Source organism: Chelonia mydas, chromosome 4 (assembly GCF_015237465.2).
Source record: "Chelonia mydas isolate rCheMyd1 chromosome 4, rCheMyd1.pri.v2, whole genome shotgun sequence".
In the NCBI taxonomy this organism is placed as follows: domain Eukaryota; kingdom Metazoa; phylum Chordata; order Testudines; family Cheloniidae; genus Chelonia; species Chelonia mydas.
Window position 1 is genome coordinate 11,663,932 of NC_057852.1, and position 17,295 is coordinate 11,681,226.

Sequence of the window (17,295 nt, forward strand, 5' to 3'; positions counted from 1 at the left end):
CAGCAGTGCCTATGCTGGCTCTACATCCTCAGCGGACCCCTTTGCACTGGCTGATCCTCCTGGTGCCAGTCGCACCAACTCTAGGTGTGAACGGGCGCATAGTAGGAGGATCCTGCATTGATTTCCAGAGATGCTGCACCACACTGTCTGAAAATGCTGTTCTGATCTGACACGTGACTCTGGAAATATGCTCCGTTTACAAGCAAAATGGTGGCTCCTCTAAGCTCCAGCTCTGCAATCTCCACCTAAGCTCAGACAGCCAGGCAGGGCCCAATTTTTCTCATGCATTGTCATCAGGGGTCTCCATCTTGCAGGCCAAAGCTGCCCTTGTTGACACCTGCCCGCCCCCTGGCGTTGGGCAGGTTTGCCGAGCAGTAACTCGCTGGCGCTCCATGGACAGCGCCTTTCCTGCTGCACAAAGAGGCGCTCATTCGCGCTTGGCTGTTCGTTCTGCAGGGCAAGGGGGACTGAAAGCAGGGAACGCTTCTTTCAGCGGCGAGCGCTAGCAGCTGGGACCCTGGCTCTGCAGAGTGGGCAGCGCTGCTGGGAACGGAGGCGGTGCCGTTTTGACTCAGCGCAGAACCGCGTTCTAGCGCACACACGTGACGGCGAGCTTGGGGGACTGTTGTTACGCAACAGAGACGTCGCTAAGATCGTAGTGTATCCTCCGCTGCTGAAAGGATGGCTTCTCCCTCCTTCGCTGCACCAGTAGATGGGTGTAGGAAAGCAGTAATGCCTGCGTGCTGAGGGGACACAGCTTCTTTCCAGCGGCATGTACAGCACCCAACACTATTAAAGTGACAGCTGCAGAAGGAGGGACCGCACCCTGAGAACGAGGCTCTGGAGAAGGCACTCTGTCAGGGGCGGCCTGAAAAGTTGCTTTTGCTCCCACAAATATGGTGTGAAATGCAAGGTCTGCATTAGGGCCTGACTCTGCCGTGTGACTCCCCTTGACATGGGAGGAGCTGCTCCCATGTCACTGGGCCTGCTGTTGTATAAGGTGCTAATCAGCATGGGGGTGGCAGAAGCAGGCCTTGAAACCCTTTCTCTCTGTCCTCCAGGTGCTTCATTGTGTACCAGCTCTCTCTGTCCCAGGCCAGGATGCATGGAACATGTCCAACCGCAACCATCAGAGTGAAATTGGACCATTTTCACTTGGCCGCTGAGCGGCCTTGCCCAGCTATATGGAAACATACCATTTCCTGCTGATGCCTTTTGTGCCTGACTGTGAGCAAGGCCGAATGGAAAGGCAAGAAAAGAGCCCACTCCGACCGCCAGTGGGGACGGGCTCAGGGAGGGAAGAGTTGGGCAGGACTGTTGGGGGGGGGATTATGAAGCTTGAAACCAACCCCAGCTCTCCTGGCTCTGAGTTTCATTCCAGGGTAGTTGGGCCCTTTGACATGCAAAACTTGGAAGATTCTCATTGTAGCGATTTGAAGTTGGGCGAAACCTGATGATTTTGACTAAGTTTTGGGTTCATTTGAAGCCAGAAATTCATTGCGCAATGCAGGGGCTCAAACTCACGTGAACTGAAACAAGTGGGAGTTTCATGGACCCTTGCACATGGAGATCATTGTTTGATGCATCCATTATGATGTCATCAGCTTATTTCATTAATAACCAGTGAGGATGCTGTTAATGAGTCCTGAAATTTCAGACCTGAAAGCACAATTGTGCACAAATAATGTGTATGTGCAAATAGGCAGTTAGATGTCTAACTGATCATTGGGATATGCAATCGCAGTAATTACATGGACAAATTATGTGCCACACTTTTGCACACTCATTTTTAAATATACCTTTTGATATTTCATTGTTCAGGTACTGCTGCTGCCCCCTTGGCGCTCTCGGGGTGGGGGGGGCTGTTATCAGATTTTGGTTTGTATCCACAGCATGTCAGTGGAGCCAGAAGGGAAGGAGACACTGAGGGAGAACGGGACAGAAGCTGGTAGCCAAGTGCAGCATCTGGCACTACCTCCGCTCTCCAGTGTTTGGTGGAGGGATGTAGAAATGTCAGGAGACAGCTCTCTCCATGGGATGCATTGACTATTTCTGTATAGGTGAAAGCCATGGATCTTGCTGAGGAAGCTCTGAGCTTGTTCTCCCGATGAAGATGGCCTGGAAAAACTACTTTGGGTAAGAACTCTGGAGTATCCTAATAACCACTGGTCTGAAAAATAAGGAGGGAAACTTTCTTTGCCAGACAAAGTATTTTATTCCTAACCCCTGTGGCTGGCAGCTTTGATAGAGAGGAATGTATCAGAGTCATAGGTTATAAGGCCAGATGGGACAGACCATTATGACCATCTGGTCTGACCTCCTGCGTGGCACAGACGAGAGCAGCCCCGGTTTTCAAAGTTCGGGTCGCGACGGCATTTCAGGCACTGGGTCGCTCTGGGCAGCACCGCCGACTGGGATGTGAAAAGTCCCCTCGGCAGTGCTGCCCAGCTAAGGCGGGCTAGTGCCTACCGGTTCCGACACCGCGCTGTGGCCAGCCGTGGGTCCGGCTTCGAGGCGGGGGGCCACGGGGCGCTGCGCCCACCCCGAGCACATTTGGCTGTATTGAAACTCATGTTTTTTTAAGCATGTTATGTCAATACAGTTACTTTTCTCAGCTGACCTTGTTATCTCATCCAATATCAAGTTTGCTTGACAATACCTGTTTTCCATAAAACCATGCTGGTTATTAATTATGCTGCAAGCCTTTAATTATTTACTGATCGATGTCCGGGTAACTGGCCTGTAGTGACCTTTCTGAAATTAGCTATTTTCCAGCCCTCTGGAACTTTCCCAGGGTTCTGAGGTTTGTTAAACAGGAATAGCAACGTTTCGGAGATCACCCCTGCCAATACTTTCTAAACTCATCTATTGGATGCAAGCTATCTGGTCCTGCTGACGTCAAAATAGTTAACGCTCGCGGTTACTGTTTGTAGTTGCTTTTGCAGTGTCTGTGTGTAGCAGGGGGTGAGGCTCACGGGGCAGCATCTGCGTGTAGCAGGTGGACAAAGACCGGCGGGGCGGCCTCTGCGTGTAGCCAGCGGACAGAGGTGTCTGTGTAGCAGGCGGATTGCTCTCCAGATGGTAGGCTGCTAACTGTGGATCAGAGAGGTTGTGAAGCCCTTGATTTAAGGCACTAGCCGGGTGTGGCCCGCTGCGCAGACTAGTGTAGAGTCTGTCCCTGGTGCTGGAGATGGGAGAAGGAGCAAGAGCTCTTTTGCCGACAGTTCTGCCAGGCTGGGCTTATCATGTAGCGGGCCCGGATGCCGTTGTGTTGACATGGGAACCAAATGAGCAGGATGTCCAGGTAGCAGGAGCTGTGAAAGCCCTCGTGCCCAAAGCAGGCAATGAGCATCACTGCAGGCTGTAAGAGCCTCATCAGCAATACCCTTGGCTATTTGAAGTGTGACCCAGTCTGGACCCAAGGCACTGGGATCAGCCACACCTTAGCCCCTTGGCCACAGTCCAGGTCTGGATCCAGACTGCTGGTGTGGAGAAAGGGAGGAGCAGAACTGGTGCCATACTCAAGAGCCTGCAGCCTAAATCAACCCCACTGAGAGCAGAGTGGCTGAGAGAAGCTGCTTGCTGTGTCAGACACAGTGCCCGGGCCCATGCCTGTATGGGTGCAGCCTGGAGGGCACCAAGAATTCTACCAATGGCTGCTTCCGTGCCATGAATGTGCCTGGCAGCCCTCGCAGCCAGCCCCCTGGCCACAGGGCTCGGTGGAGGAGATCAGCCCTGAATACAAGCACTGAAGAGTTAGTTCTACTTGCTTAAGTAAAACCATGTGAACAGAGACAGTTGCCAACGCTTAGGTCTGTGTATGTGCCGTGCCTCGCACAGCAGGCTCGCTCCTGCCTACAGACACAGTATTGCCAAAATCGTGAGTCAAATTCCTATAAATCATGATTGGCCCCCACACAGCAGGAGATGTTTTTAAAATCAGCAAGCCAGACTTCTTAGTCCATCTTTTGACTTTTTAACTCCCCTCACCCTCTCCTCACCCCTAACATAGGGGAATTGCCAGCCATTTCCTATTACTGCCTTCACTCCCCTCCCTCAGACCCAGCAGCACCACCTCCCTGACTCCCTCCCTCCCACTACCCTGGCACCCTCTCTCTGCTCTAGCGTCATAAATGTAGGCAGGGCTTAGTGGCCGGGCCGGTCTGTGTCCTCAGCCCCGAGGCTCTCGCACAGAGCTCTGCCAGCCTCGAAAAACACGGGATCAGAGGCGCTTCTCGTGTCACAGCAACAGCTCCTCCTGCAGGTGCTGAAATCCTGTGACAGAATCCTACAACCCCTTTGCCAGTTGGCAGTCCTTCCCCTGGCTGCTACCCGTACCCAACACTCGCCCTGGGCTGTGGACACTGCCACTGGATCCCCTCCATCTCCCACTCCATCACTGTCCTCTGCCTCTCCCTGCACCCTCATGCCCCTGCAACCTCTAAATCACACTCCTGATCCCCCCCCCCGCGCTCCCCATCACAGGGTCTCTGCTGCTCCTCACAGTCCCTGTGCCCGGTCCAGCCCCCTGAAACGTGCAGTGACAGCCACATTGCCTGTGGGCCTGGCTTCAATCTCATTGGAAACAATGGGAGGTGGCAGATATCTTTCTCAAGGGCAGCCTCCCTGACCCACGCAGACTGTAGGGACATGTGTCAGCATTAGCCCCATTCGCTGGCATGGCAGTTGACGGCCATTTGGAATCAGGGACGCTTCCCGTGTTGGCACCTTCCATCATGTATTCACAGACAGGTGCAAACAACCCAGAAGCACGAGAGCCGTGATAAACCTGTGAGCGCCGGCCCTACGGTGGACCAAACTAGCAGCTAATAATACCCAGCTCCTGAACAGCAGCCATACAACCACTGAGTGGAACTAGGGGGCCGAGCCGTCTGGAACGCTCACAGGCCCCATTTCGAGGCAGATGGAACAAGAAGGCCTAGTGAGCAAAGGAAGTTCCTCCTAGCCACGCGCGTTCCTGGCTCCAGGACCTTCCCTGCCGACCTGTGGGCGCCTGCCTACTCTTCTTTCACTTCTGGTCTTATTGCCATTTCCCATCTTTCACTGGAGCGAGGGCCAGCCACCAGGTCCAGGAATATCCTTACTCTATGCTGCACAGCTCTGCCCCCGGCTCCAGTCTCTGCCTCCCCAGTTTCCTCACACCGTGATTTTTGTACCCCTGTAGAAATCCTGGTGCCATTCACCCAGCCAGCTCTGTAAATGGGGTAATAAGGGTCCCTAGCTGCCAGGAGCATTGTGAGGGTAATCCAGGAACACCTGGTAGCTATACGGATGTCTGGCTGCTGTGGGCTAGGTAAGGCACCCTGGTTGGATGACTCGGCCGAGGGGCACAGCAGGGGCATGTGTGCTGCTGCTCTCCGTGTGCTCTGGGCATCAGCAGCTTCAGTTTCTGGGGCTCTGCAGGGACCCCCTTTCCCTATGAACGTGCTATCAGCCTGGCCTTGCCAGGTGGGCTGTGTTGTTTGGAAGGTAAGTTAAATGTAGGCTGAAAGGAGCTGAGAGTATCCTTTTAACTACAGCTCATTGTTAATCCAGGTGGGCTCTGACTCTGGTAGGGACCACGAAGCCCCACCTCTGTGTGGCCTGCCTCTGGCACAAGCAGGAACATAATAAATTGGTTGGTCTCTAAGATGCCACAAGTACTCCTTTCCTTTTTGCGAGTACAGAGCTAGTTATATAGGTAGCTCTCTTGCTGAATTAGCCTTCAGTGCAGGCACACTCCCAGGGCCAAATGCAGCCACAATGTTACTGGACTGGGTGGAGCTGCATCTGCCCATACTGAGCCTTTGGGGTCGCAGAGCTGTTCATACAGGCGCCCATACGGTGCCGATACACCATGGTTCTGTGCATCCTCCTCCCTCCCCATCCATAAAGCAGGGGAGCGTTACCTGCTTGGAGACTCCCAGCTCTAAGCAGATTTCGAGATGAGAGTGAAAGTCCCACACGCCTTGGCCAGCCATACCGATGCTACAATTGCCCTGGCCCCCAAGACATGGGAGCTGGGTGTACTTCACCCTTGGGTTAATTCCAGACAAAGAGATGGCTCTGGAACTCACTGGGTGCTACATGAACACAGGGAAGGGAGGTAAAGTGCCTATTTGCCCGAACCCTATTAAACAGCACTGGCACTGTCCTAGGGCCACAGCCCATGACAGGCAGACAGATCCCTTTTTCAGTCATTTATTCCTCTGAACATGACCAACATTCCTGTGTTTTCCCCCCTCCAGTTCCACGCATTCCCGCTTCCCTCTGGCCATGGCGTTACCACAGCACATCATAACATGGTGGAATGCTGTAGCACCCTCCCAAGGCATTACTTGGGTACCCAGCCCAAGTACCCAGGAGCCGGCAGCAGATAGAACTGGCACCTGGTAAGCCGTATCAGCTGTTTCTTTATCTACTGTTTGAGGGTAATGTCATTGCTTCTCTTATTTGCCTGGCCGCACATTGGGCAGCACACCACCAAAAGCCCCTGCTACTCACCTCCCCAGAGGGAGGAGGTAATGGCTGTCTTTGAATCAGCAGAGGAAATGGGCATTTGTTTGTCATGGTAGAAAACTCTGGGCTGAATTTCCAGCAGGATAAAAGGAGATGTAGTTGTTTAACTCCCACTTGGCTTAACAGGCTCTGAATGTCTTCCCCCGCCATGCTGAAATAGCCCGACTTGTAATAGAAATGTGTGTGTGGGGGGAAATAAAAGGAAACATGTACCCCTTACTTATGGTTGGCTGCCTCTGAGTCCATGAATTCACTAGTCAAATAGCAGCGTTGGCGTTGCCTTCCTGGGATAGGTGGTAAGGGCCGGGGGGGGCGCATTGTTACCACAGTGGGTTGGGGCAGAGCTTAGGACAGCATATGATAGAATGGGGGGAGGGCGGGTAAATGTGTGTAACTACTGTCAGTGTCAGGGTGCAGCAGGTGGAGATTGGTGCATCCTGTGGGTTGGATAAAGGTGCCCAGGGGGATCCAAAATGATTGAGAGCTGGTGTTTTCCAGAGAGGAAGAAAGGAAAGAACGAAGAGGGGAAGAAGGGAGGCAGAAGACAGTCTGATTTCCACGGCTGTGCCCAGGACTGGCAGCTCGCCCTGCTCCTGGAACGGTGCTGTAGCATGGTTCCCGGCTACCCCTCTGCACACTCACTTCCATGCACTCACCACACTCACTATGTTACCTGTCTGCTGTCACACTTCATACTAATACAGGAAGCTAGAACAGGTCAGCCGGCTCTGCTTAAGACTGGGCTAGCCCAGCTCTGGGCAACCAGGAGCTACATCGCATGGCCACAGCGGGGCAGATGAGCCACCATGGAAACAGAAGATAATGCCATTCTCCCCATCTGTGGCTACCTACAACACATCCTGTCATCCCTGAAAGCCAGGGGCCTCTGGTGCATGAGCTAAAGAAGAACTTGGTTAGCTGGGAGAGTGGCTCTGAAATAATCCCTGGGTACAGCGGCTCCAGAGAATGGTCTCTCGCCCTAAGCTCATGTGTTAAAGGCTGATGCCAGCCCTGGGTGAGTAGCTCTGTAGTTCCTAAATACAGCTAGAACCCAGCTGTTCTTGCAGAGGTACCTACTGGTGCTGTATTGCCTTTAAACGCACTGCAGCATCATTGCACTGGCTAGGCCATTGTTTCTCTCTTACCTTGGCGGGCGAGATGTTCTGAGAGATGCATCACAGAACTCCTAGCCCCCGGAGAGGGGGGTTAAGCAACCTCTGCACGTCCTGAGCATGGGTTGCTCTGGGGACTGGAGAGGCCCCTGGCATCACTCAGACAGCCCTGGGGGGGCCTGGCTAATTGTAGCAGTCTCCCCAGGCTGTACTGTGGGATGCAGCACTGCCGGGATGCCACACAGTGCTGCATGCCGGGGGCCCTGCTCCTGGCATACCTCTTCCGCCCTCAGTCTGCCCACTACACCAGGGCTTGTATGGGGTTCCCAGCAGTGGGGGAATCCTCTTCTCTCTGCCCCCAGAAGTGGGGCTGTTAGGGACCCTTTATGCCACTCTGGCCCTTTCAACCAGCATACGGGTGAGTGTGAGGCACTCACCCTGAGAGTGTGGCCAGGACCTGTGGTATAGGAAATAACCCATCCACAGCTCTAGTATCATGACAATCTCTTGCTTGGTACAATACAAATGAGGGAATTACTGTCTGGGAGCATGGGCCGCGTTCGGCCCTCAGATGTGTACCGCGCATCTCCTGACCTCACTAGGGACTGAAATCTGTCACTTCGCTTCTATTCCTGTTTGCCTGAACTTTGCCACGGGCCAAGCCACGCTCATTATCTGAGCTACCTTCTCAGTGACTCTTCAGAAACAGGAACATTTTTACCTCACATGTGTGAATTTAGTGAAAACGGTCCCATTCTTCTGCTATTAGCATCTCTCTCTGGAGGGCTCACAGCTGGCTTTTATGGTACTAACCCATACCTTTGAAACTCCTCAGCTGGTAGCTACTAGGAAATTATGTGGCTACCTGTGTTTTTAAAAATCTCTTGACCATTATCCCTGCAAACCTATAAGTCTGCAGTTGTGTTTTCATTATGCCGAATAGGAACTTATCTCTGGTATCTTTTCATATACCAGCTAAAGTTCTGGCACTGGCCGGTATATAATAATGACTGCTGATATTAATGTAAGTGCCTTTCATCTCTAAGAATTCCAAGCATTTGCACAAATTGAAATGCAACCGCAGCTGGGCTGGAACATGGAAGATTTTTAACAGCACGTGGCAACTCTATACAACAGTTAAAGATAGATGGAGGCAAAGGACTTCACACCTAAATTACACTCTGCAGAGAATTTTAAGTAGGGGGAATGCCTAATTACGCAAATTAAAATGTGCCCAGAGACAACTGATAGTGGGACAAGGGCCATGAGATCAAATGGGAAGAAATGCCCCAGAGTCTCAGGCTCACGTCTTGTTGGAAAGACAATGCCTCCAGCCAAAGCATGCCCTCTAGCACCAGGCTGGCTCACAACAGACAGAGGCAGCTTCTGCATTCAGTCACCAGTGCCATGACCTGCAGCACGTAGGTGAGCGTAGTCAGGCTCCTATTCCAGCAATGACTTGGCCTAGCCACGCTTATCTGGGAAGAGCTCACTCAATTACAGCCCAGAACAGTTGTGTGGAGAGCATGCTGACTTAAATTCTGTACATTCATCTGTGCAAGATCTAATCCTGCTTCTGTTTGCTCCATTTCCCAGATCCCTGCAATAATAAAAGCGGTGAGCAAAATCATCAGATTTAGAGTGGCTGATAAAGTAGAAATAAAGATCTGTCAGACACACGGTTTATTACTCAAGTTAGACGTGACTAAGATGCACATTAAATGATTCTGTATCTTGCGTTTGCAAACTTGTTAGAGAAGGGAGGATCATACTGCTAAGTACATTTCCTTGTAATTCACCAACACAGTGAGCTTTCTGCATCTCAGGTACATTGCAGGTTTTGCCTGTCAAATGCTATTTGATAAGACAAGTATATATCTGCAGTAATATTCATCAGCTTTCTTCCCGTAAATACCAGTATCTGAAAATCTGGCCTTTCGCCCAACTCTGAAGTTGGTTTTTGAAGCAAAGCAGTTTGCTCAACCCTAATGGCAAGTATTGGTGGGTTCAGCTCTCCTCCACAAAAGGTTCGTTTCCATCTCTATTATATGGCCTCCAGAGCTTAACTGTTTGTGTTGTCTCCTGGACAGAGCAGGGGACTGCAAACCAGGGTTTTACTGTGTGCCGCACCAATGCTGGGCTGTGAGTCATTGGCCAAGCCGCTCACTCACTGAGACACGTCTTCACAGTCTGCAAAAGGGATAGAATACTAATCTGCCTCATGGGGGTTAATTAATGTTTAGAAAGTGCTTTCAGATCCCCAGGTAACATACTACAAAGCTCTCAACTGCTCTCCCAATTAGCTTTAATTAGAAAGTTAAATAAGGTAATTAAAAGCTGGCTGAATATTCCTGAGACAGCTTTACCCATTGGCTAGATTCCACTGGCGAGCTCTGCTAGGGCCGGATTCTGATCATTCAGAAGCTGCGGATTGCACTGTGAACTGTTACTTGTAAATAAATGGACGGAGCCTGCTCTCATTGACCTCCAGGGGGGTTTTGCCTCAGTGAAACTGATGGGATTGGGCCAGAAGTCTTTAAAGGTACTGTGGAACTTATCTAGAAAACCCTTGTCTATTTGCAGCCACCTTCAGTGCACTTCTGAACAAAAGGCGATGAGCAAACCCCAGCTTCTCTAGTTGCCCAAGCTGAAAGAGAAGAAAACTTCTCACCAGTGGTTTCTGTAAGTCCACTTTCATTGTGGAAACACAATGATGTTATAAAATAACCCAAAGCTCCAGCCAGTGGGTGCCATGGACCAACGTTTGCAGTGTGGGTCAGACGTGGCTGGGGGCCGTGGGCAAACATTCTGAGTGTAGCGCCGGTGTCGCCTGGTGCTCTAGGCAAACACATTCTGAATGTGGGTCCAGAAGCAGCCAGGTGTCCCCGGCAAATATGTTCTCAGTATGGGTCAGATGTGACCTGGTGCCCGAGACAAATGGGTTCTCAGTAGGTCAGAGGTGGCCATTCATGCAGGAAAATTCCTCTCTGTGGCAAATCTGGAAACCTTTCACCTTCTTGCTAACTCCTTTCCCCCCAAAGTAGGGCCGGCTATGTAAGTATTTTGTGCAGAGCTCTCTGGATTCTCAGCTCCTCTCCGGCGTGCTGCCTTTAAACCCTGATCTGGTCACTAGTGGCAAGCTATTGGATTACATGAGCCATGGATTGCCATTTGCCCATGTTACCAAACGACCAGCCGACTTGGGCTGACTGGCAGCCTCCACTAGGAGAGGCCCCCTACCCTGGGGTCATGAAGGTGTTTCAGCGCACAGACGCATTAGCATAGCTGGCCTCAGGGAATCCCCAGCCTGCACGTGGCAAATGCCAGTGCTGTTAGCCCTTCATTTTCATTGTTACAAAGTTCATGCTCATCTTTTATGTGCATTAAAAATAAGTTATAATCCACTCCCCTTGAAAAGTCATTGGCACATATTACTAATAGTCCTCTACGTATATCTCACAGCAAATACTCTGAGCACTTAACTGGCACCGTAACAATTTAATTTTCAGCTTGTTTGCCCATCACTAGATCCCAACGCTGCTAGAGCAGAATAGGGACCAAAGCCTGCGAGCTTAGCACGAGCTGCAGAAGCACAAAAAAGCCTCTGCACCTACCAGCCTCTGCGCTGCTTCAGTCTCATAACTTACATGGCCTGGTTTCATTTACGGTTTTGTAAATGCAGCCAGCTGTGGGGCTGAGCCCTTGAATGCTACTGTCACAGCTGAGTAATCACCCTCTGCAAGCAGCTGTACAGTGGAAATGCTGGCTAGCTTGGGGGTGTTCGCATCTGGTGCTTGGGGCAAGCCCAGCTAGGCCTAGACAAGTAGACGTACCGAACACGAGAGAAGCCCGAAGCAATAGTTTGGCCCCAGGAACGGAACAGGAGGATGGAGGGCTATAGGAGGTAGACTGCATTGCATAGATTCATAGCTAGAGTATAAAGCTAGCAGGGACCATTGTGATCATCTGACCCCCAGCATAGGACAAGCCCTATGACCTCATCCAGGGATTCCTGCATCCAGCCCGGTTAGTGTGTGGTTAAACTAGAGTGGCTCTGTTAGAAAGCAAAAAGAACAGGAGGACTTGTGGCACCTTAGAGACTAACCCATTTATCTGAGCATAAGATACACCCAATGTTCATTCCAATGAATGGAGAATCCACCACATGCCAATGGTTAATTTTCCTACATTCACCAAAGGATGTATATTCCCATTTCTACCTGAACCACCCAATGCTCCCTCCCATAACAAGCCTGGGTTCTCACCAGGGTTGGAAAACACGACATGCCGTCTCCACGTGGCTCCTGCCCCAGCCGTGCTCAGAGAGGGGAAGCATGAGGCCAGGTCTGAGACCTGGCCAGCCACATGCCTTTTATACCCACAGTATAACCACTGGGTGCAATTCCACCACATGTACTCCCAATGAGCAGGGCATTATTCTGCCAGCATGTCCATAGAAATCAGTGGGGCTGGGCCCAGAGACGGGATTGCTCCATGTGAGTACGGGTGGCAGAACTGGGTAACGAGAGCTGTGCAGCTGAGATTTCGCTCCCATGTTTCAGGGAAGCTCTCATCCGGGTTCCAGTGGCCCAGCTGCAAGGCCTTTGTCTGCATCCCTGCTGGTTTGCTCTGGTTTTGGTGAACCCCAGCAGACTGATCACCCTCAGGAGCCGCTGGCCAGCTAGACCATCTAGCGGCCAGATGAGCACATACATCCAAGGGACGCTCCCCACCAACCAAATCACATGTTGCCACCATGGCCCTTCCCCTGCACTAGTCCTTGGCTCATCACCCCCACTAAATCAGACTCACTTGTCTCACCCCATGCCATGCCGTAGATGGCCAGGCTATGGGCCGCTCAGCCCCCCTGAGCCAGCAGCCCCTGCTGGGAGGAAGGGGGAGAGCATGGAACGAAAGATGGGGAGGGGAAGTATAAAACCCCAAAGAAAGGAATGTCTGAGACTAGAAAGGCCAGGAGGAGGAGCAAGTGCAGAGAAGAAGGGGATGAGGAAGAAATAAGGCAGGATTCTGAGCAAGGGGCTTTATAGGATCTGAGAGGAGCTGGGCCTGCAGTTGTGGGTAGACGCTACAGTGAAGGGGTTGGGGCTCGGGGAGCCACAGGGTGACACCTGCCATGTCCTGGGCCAGAGCCTGGCACCATGCTGCACAGTGGGGACAAGATGGGAGGGCGGACAGGGAAGGTCCTTGCTTGGGTGAGGAGGTTGACAAGCAGGCGTGGCCTGCCGCCCTTCTCTCTGCCCCCCGCCCTGGCATGGACAGCCTTCCTTGGGCCCATTTCTCTTAGCAACGGGGCTGCCTGCGACCGAGCCCCTCCCACCAGCGCTAACTGGGCATTGCTTTCAGGAACGCCCTCGAGCGGACCGAGATGTTGGAGCGTCGCCTGCCGCGCCGAGCCGTTCGGGAGCAGCCAGGCGTGCTCAGCCTGCTGGCAGGCCAAGTCCACAGTGAGTGCTCGTCATCCATATTTAATTATTCCTCTTGCTCGTTAATTTTTAACTACAGCACTCCTGCTATCAAGGGCCATTAGGGGTCCCAACTTCAGGGTTCAACGAGCAGAAAAGTGCTTGTGACAGAGCGTACATTACTTGGTGTTTCTGCCTTCCACTTTGCTGGGCTGGCTGGATTGCGTTAGCCAGCAGGCTGCTCCACCACGGGTTGTGAATAAAACATGGCCCTCCATTTGGAGTTCATTTTCCTTTTCCTCCCCGTCACAGGCACTTTGCTTCAAGCTGAAGTTCATGAGCTCACTCGAGTTCCTGCGTTTCCATGAACTATCTGAATTGCTGTAGGGAACGTCCCTGCATTACCAGCGGGTCTCTCTAAGGGTAGGCCTGGCGCGGGCAAGCCAGCTGCATGGATGTACATTGCCAAGGGGGAGGAAACCCAGGGTCAAGTGTTTCTGCCCCTCCAGGGCCAGGGTCTGCTAAGTTACTGAGTCAGCAAGCGGTTGGGCAGCCCCACGTGGCACCTTGTGCTTATGCTCAGCCCTGGCTTATGCCCCTGGATCCTGGGCTGTTGGTCCAGTCCAGGCCCCTCTCTTGAGAATCTGTGGGCTAAGTTTAGGCCAGCCTTTCCAAAAGCAGTCCCTACCCACGATGGCAAACACGGGGAGCTGCTGGGCGTCGGGGTCTTTTGAAAAACTGGCCCATAACTAATCAACTCATGTATTTAGAGCCATTCTCCCCAACTGCCGTGCTTTAAGCACTGACCCCAGCCCTTCCTGGGCAGAGGAAACAAGGAAAGGCCTTGGGTTTTATACCGAGCCTGCAGCATTGCAGCCGTACATGATAGCCTGGCATGGCTATTTGTCCGCCAGTCTGGCCCTTGAATGCACAGTGTGGGAAAAGAACTTTTACAGCCCAGAATAGAAACGCACCATCCTATTGGTCCCTTCAGGCCCTAAAATCTCTGAATCTAGCGGTGAGTTATGTTCTCACTGTCTGGTGGCTTTTCATCCTGGACAGACACGTACACCCCACTCAACACTTTCAGTCGCAGACAGATCCGCAGCAGCAGCGTGAACGGGAATTCTCCCACGTTTACCCTTGAACAAGGTCAGCCTTTCTACATTTTCAGCCTCCCTTGCTAGTCGGTAACCCTTGGGCTCAGCTCCAGTGGAAATGCATTCAGCATTAATAGTGGAAGGAGGACAATTACCCACAGACTGGGGAGCAGATACAGCCAGGGGTGGATTTACTAGGCATTGCAGAAAGTAGTTTGAGACCCACTCTTCCCTCATGCGAGTGGCTGACAGTGTAAAGGGAACAGCTCGAAGGGGCTGTGCTACCACAGTGGAGTGTGACAGCTCTAAAGGCGAGTGGCTGGCTCTAAAATGGCCTCTCTCGGCAGGCAGTGCTTGCTTGTGCACTTTCCAAAGGTGGCCGAGTCTGTCTAACTCCGGTGTCACCTGCCGATGGAGACGGAGGAACGATGTGCTCAGTTGCAGAAAAGAATCTGCAGTGACCAGAGCTAGCGATGAAATCTCAAAACTGAACTCCCCGCGGGCCCAAACTGAGCGGCAGCAAAGCGAACCCTGGCCTAGCTCAGCGGATCCACTTGCAGGTTGGCTTGGTAGTAGGGCACCTCAGGGGCCACAGCTTGCAGGCATGTAACACCCAGCCCTTTGGTTTGTGTAGGCATTTCCTGGTGCTGCTACCTATCTCTGACGCTCATCTTGGGAGGTGCTGTTCATGGGATCATATGGATGAACAGCTCATGGGATCACAGCTCTTCTTTGGCTGCCTGGTGCTGCCTCAAGAGTTCTGCTCTCTGTGTTGTGTTGGGACATGGAGGAGAAGGGAATCACAAACAGCAGTAAGAATTGCCTCTCTCCTGCTGCTTATCTCAGTGTGAATGCTCCTGGGCTGCTGTGCATTCTGCCCTAGGAACGTACACTGCTCCATAACATGTTGGACTAGGGTTTCTGCCTGTCCCTCTATGGAAGGCACGCTGCTTTGGCTGTCGCTTGGGCTATGGATTGCTCCTGGTGTAATGTCACGGAAATCACTGGCATCTCCTCCAGCTTAGCTACTCAGATACTCCATGCATGACTACATGCATTTGTACGTCAGATCAGAAGAGCATCAAAGTGTCTGGATTGTTAATGCAGGAAAAGCCGCTCCAGACAAGCCAGGTGTACTGAGACAAGTGCAGTTGCTATCAAGGAGTGATAAAACGAGTCTCTGATGGAAGGAGCTCCCCAGCTTTGGTAACATTGCGCTGCAGACTCGGCCCCTCAGGGGGGTAGAAACGAGATTTGCTTGGTGGTGGTTGCCATTTACATGTAGCTGTCATCATATGTGGCCAGCTCGCAGCAGGGATTCACCTGGCCCCTGCCCCCTTGCCTGCAGGAGTCAGTGTTGGAAGGTCTCAAGGACTAAGACTGCCGTCTCTAAGGTTTCTGGAAATAGTTTTTCAGGGCCTGATCAAAAGTGAGTTCTTCTGTTCTCTCTTCCATCGTATCATTTAAGAAGCTGGAACCCAGCTTATTGAACCCATAGTGCCCGGGAGCCAGACTAGGCCCTTGCCTGCACCGTGCCTGGAGTCCCACCTTTCATTCGGCTGGGATCACCTGAACCCAGAAGGTTTCTGGGGCTGTTGCAAATCCTCATCTCCTTGCTCACACTAATCCCCGCTCCTTGGAGCAGAGCTGGGCAGCAGCTGCAAAAATGTACCCCAAGCAGACCCTGGGCACCCCAGACCTAAGCTGGGGGCGAATGACCCGTTCCCGACACTTTTGTCTGCAGCCTAGCAGACCTGCCAGGGATGACCAGCTAAGGAGCCTCTCTCAGCAGTGGTGGTGGCTTCTGGCCTGAAAACACCGGTGCGTGAGGTGGAGGGAGCATTATTAATCCCCAGCGAACACCAACCCAGTAACCAACTGCAGCTGCAGCACATTGATCTGTCCACGTCAGTGCGACCGACACGCAGCGACGGCTGCTCTCGTAGCTCAGGACTGGAGCACCTACCTTGGGATCGGGAGCCCTGACATCTAGGCTACAGCACCAAACTCCTGACCTTACGGGTGGCCACCTCCAAACACACCCAGCCACACAAACACACGCCACACTGATTGCCTTCCAGATAAGTAGCCGCACGCGCCAGTCTGGGCTGCACAGTACATATATCCAGAGGTACATATGTACGGGGTTCTTCAATACCCGGTAGCTTCTACAACTCCCTCCCGTGTCCTTTGTGTGAATGAAAGTGAAAGGATTAAGGAAGAGAGAGGTGTCTGGGATACATCAGGCAGTGTGCGCGATCATCTCGGTAAGCCTGTCCCCACCCGTCCCCGGAGGATGTGTCAGCTTGATTGAGGTGAGATCATTAATCTTCTGGAGGAGTGTCTGTTAGCCGGACAGGGGTTAGTTGTACAGGGTGCGCTGGGGGGACCAGCTTCGAAAGGACCGGTGGTAGAGTGAGCGAAGTTGTGGCTGGTTGGTATAAATTACCTGGGCATGCAGTGAAGCGGGATAGGTGAAAGCAGGAGGAGGCAGAGCAGGTGCTAACTCCGCTGGGTACAGAGGGTACGGCGCCCACACTTCAGGGCTACTGGGGTAAAGTGCAGGCACTGTGAGCTCATCTGCAAGAAAAGAATAAGGAGAGTTCATGGTTACAAAACAGCAATGTTCAAAACAACCGCACAAGAGAGCTCGCTTCACATCCGTCAGCTCCTCCGGCAACTGCTACCTAAGCTCAGAGGGAAAAGCCAAAAGACCAGGGGGAAAAACACTGCTCTGGAGGAGGGTCTCAGAGCCACGGTGATCCGAGCAGGACTGTGTGCTAACGTGACAGGGCAGTGGCAGGAGAGGAGGCGACTGGGATGACAGGATGACAGTTGGCCGAAGAGACTCCCCATCGGACGGACTTGTCTCGGAACGGGCTGCTGCACGGGGACCAGGGTTCCCGCAAGGGGGACCATTTACCTACCAGAACACTTAGCCCTTTCAAAACTGACGGGAGGTGTCTCGCTGCCACTGTGTCGCAAGGGGGAGAAGCTCCGAGTGCTAATCAAGGGGGAATATTTCCCCTGGCTGGAGACCGTTAGCCACAGTTACAGGCTGAGCCCCAGACCGGGTTTGCTGGGCCAGGACACTGCACCGTTCGGTGATGCAAGGCAGCAAGCAGTAAAAGAGACACAAAA

At 52.5% G+C, this 17,295-nt stretch overlaps 1 protein-coding gene across 5 annotated transcripts in view; it reads right to left on the reverse strand.

Annotated features, from left to right (window-relative positions):
- The window catches only part of RBPMS (RNA binding protein, mRNA processing factor), a 175,353-nt gene that overhangs the window by 21,018 nt on the left and 137,040 nt on the right, over positions 1-17,295 (reverse strand). For 2 of the 5 annotated variants that reach the window (XM_043545185.1, XM_043545187.1), the window contains exon 6: positions 16,604-16,734. The exons of 2 other annotated variants lie outside the window; for them this stretch is intronic. In XM_043545185.1, coding sequence (XP_043401120.1) covers positions 16,604-16,734 — 131 coding nt within the window. Of the gene's footprint in view, positions 1-6,732; positions 16,735-17,295 lie in introns of all 5 variants that reach the window. One more of the 5 variants, XM_037896641.2, reaches the window with a different exon arrangement.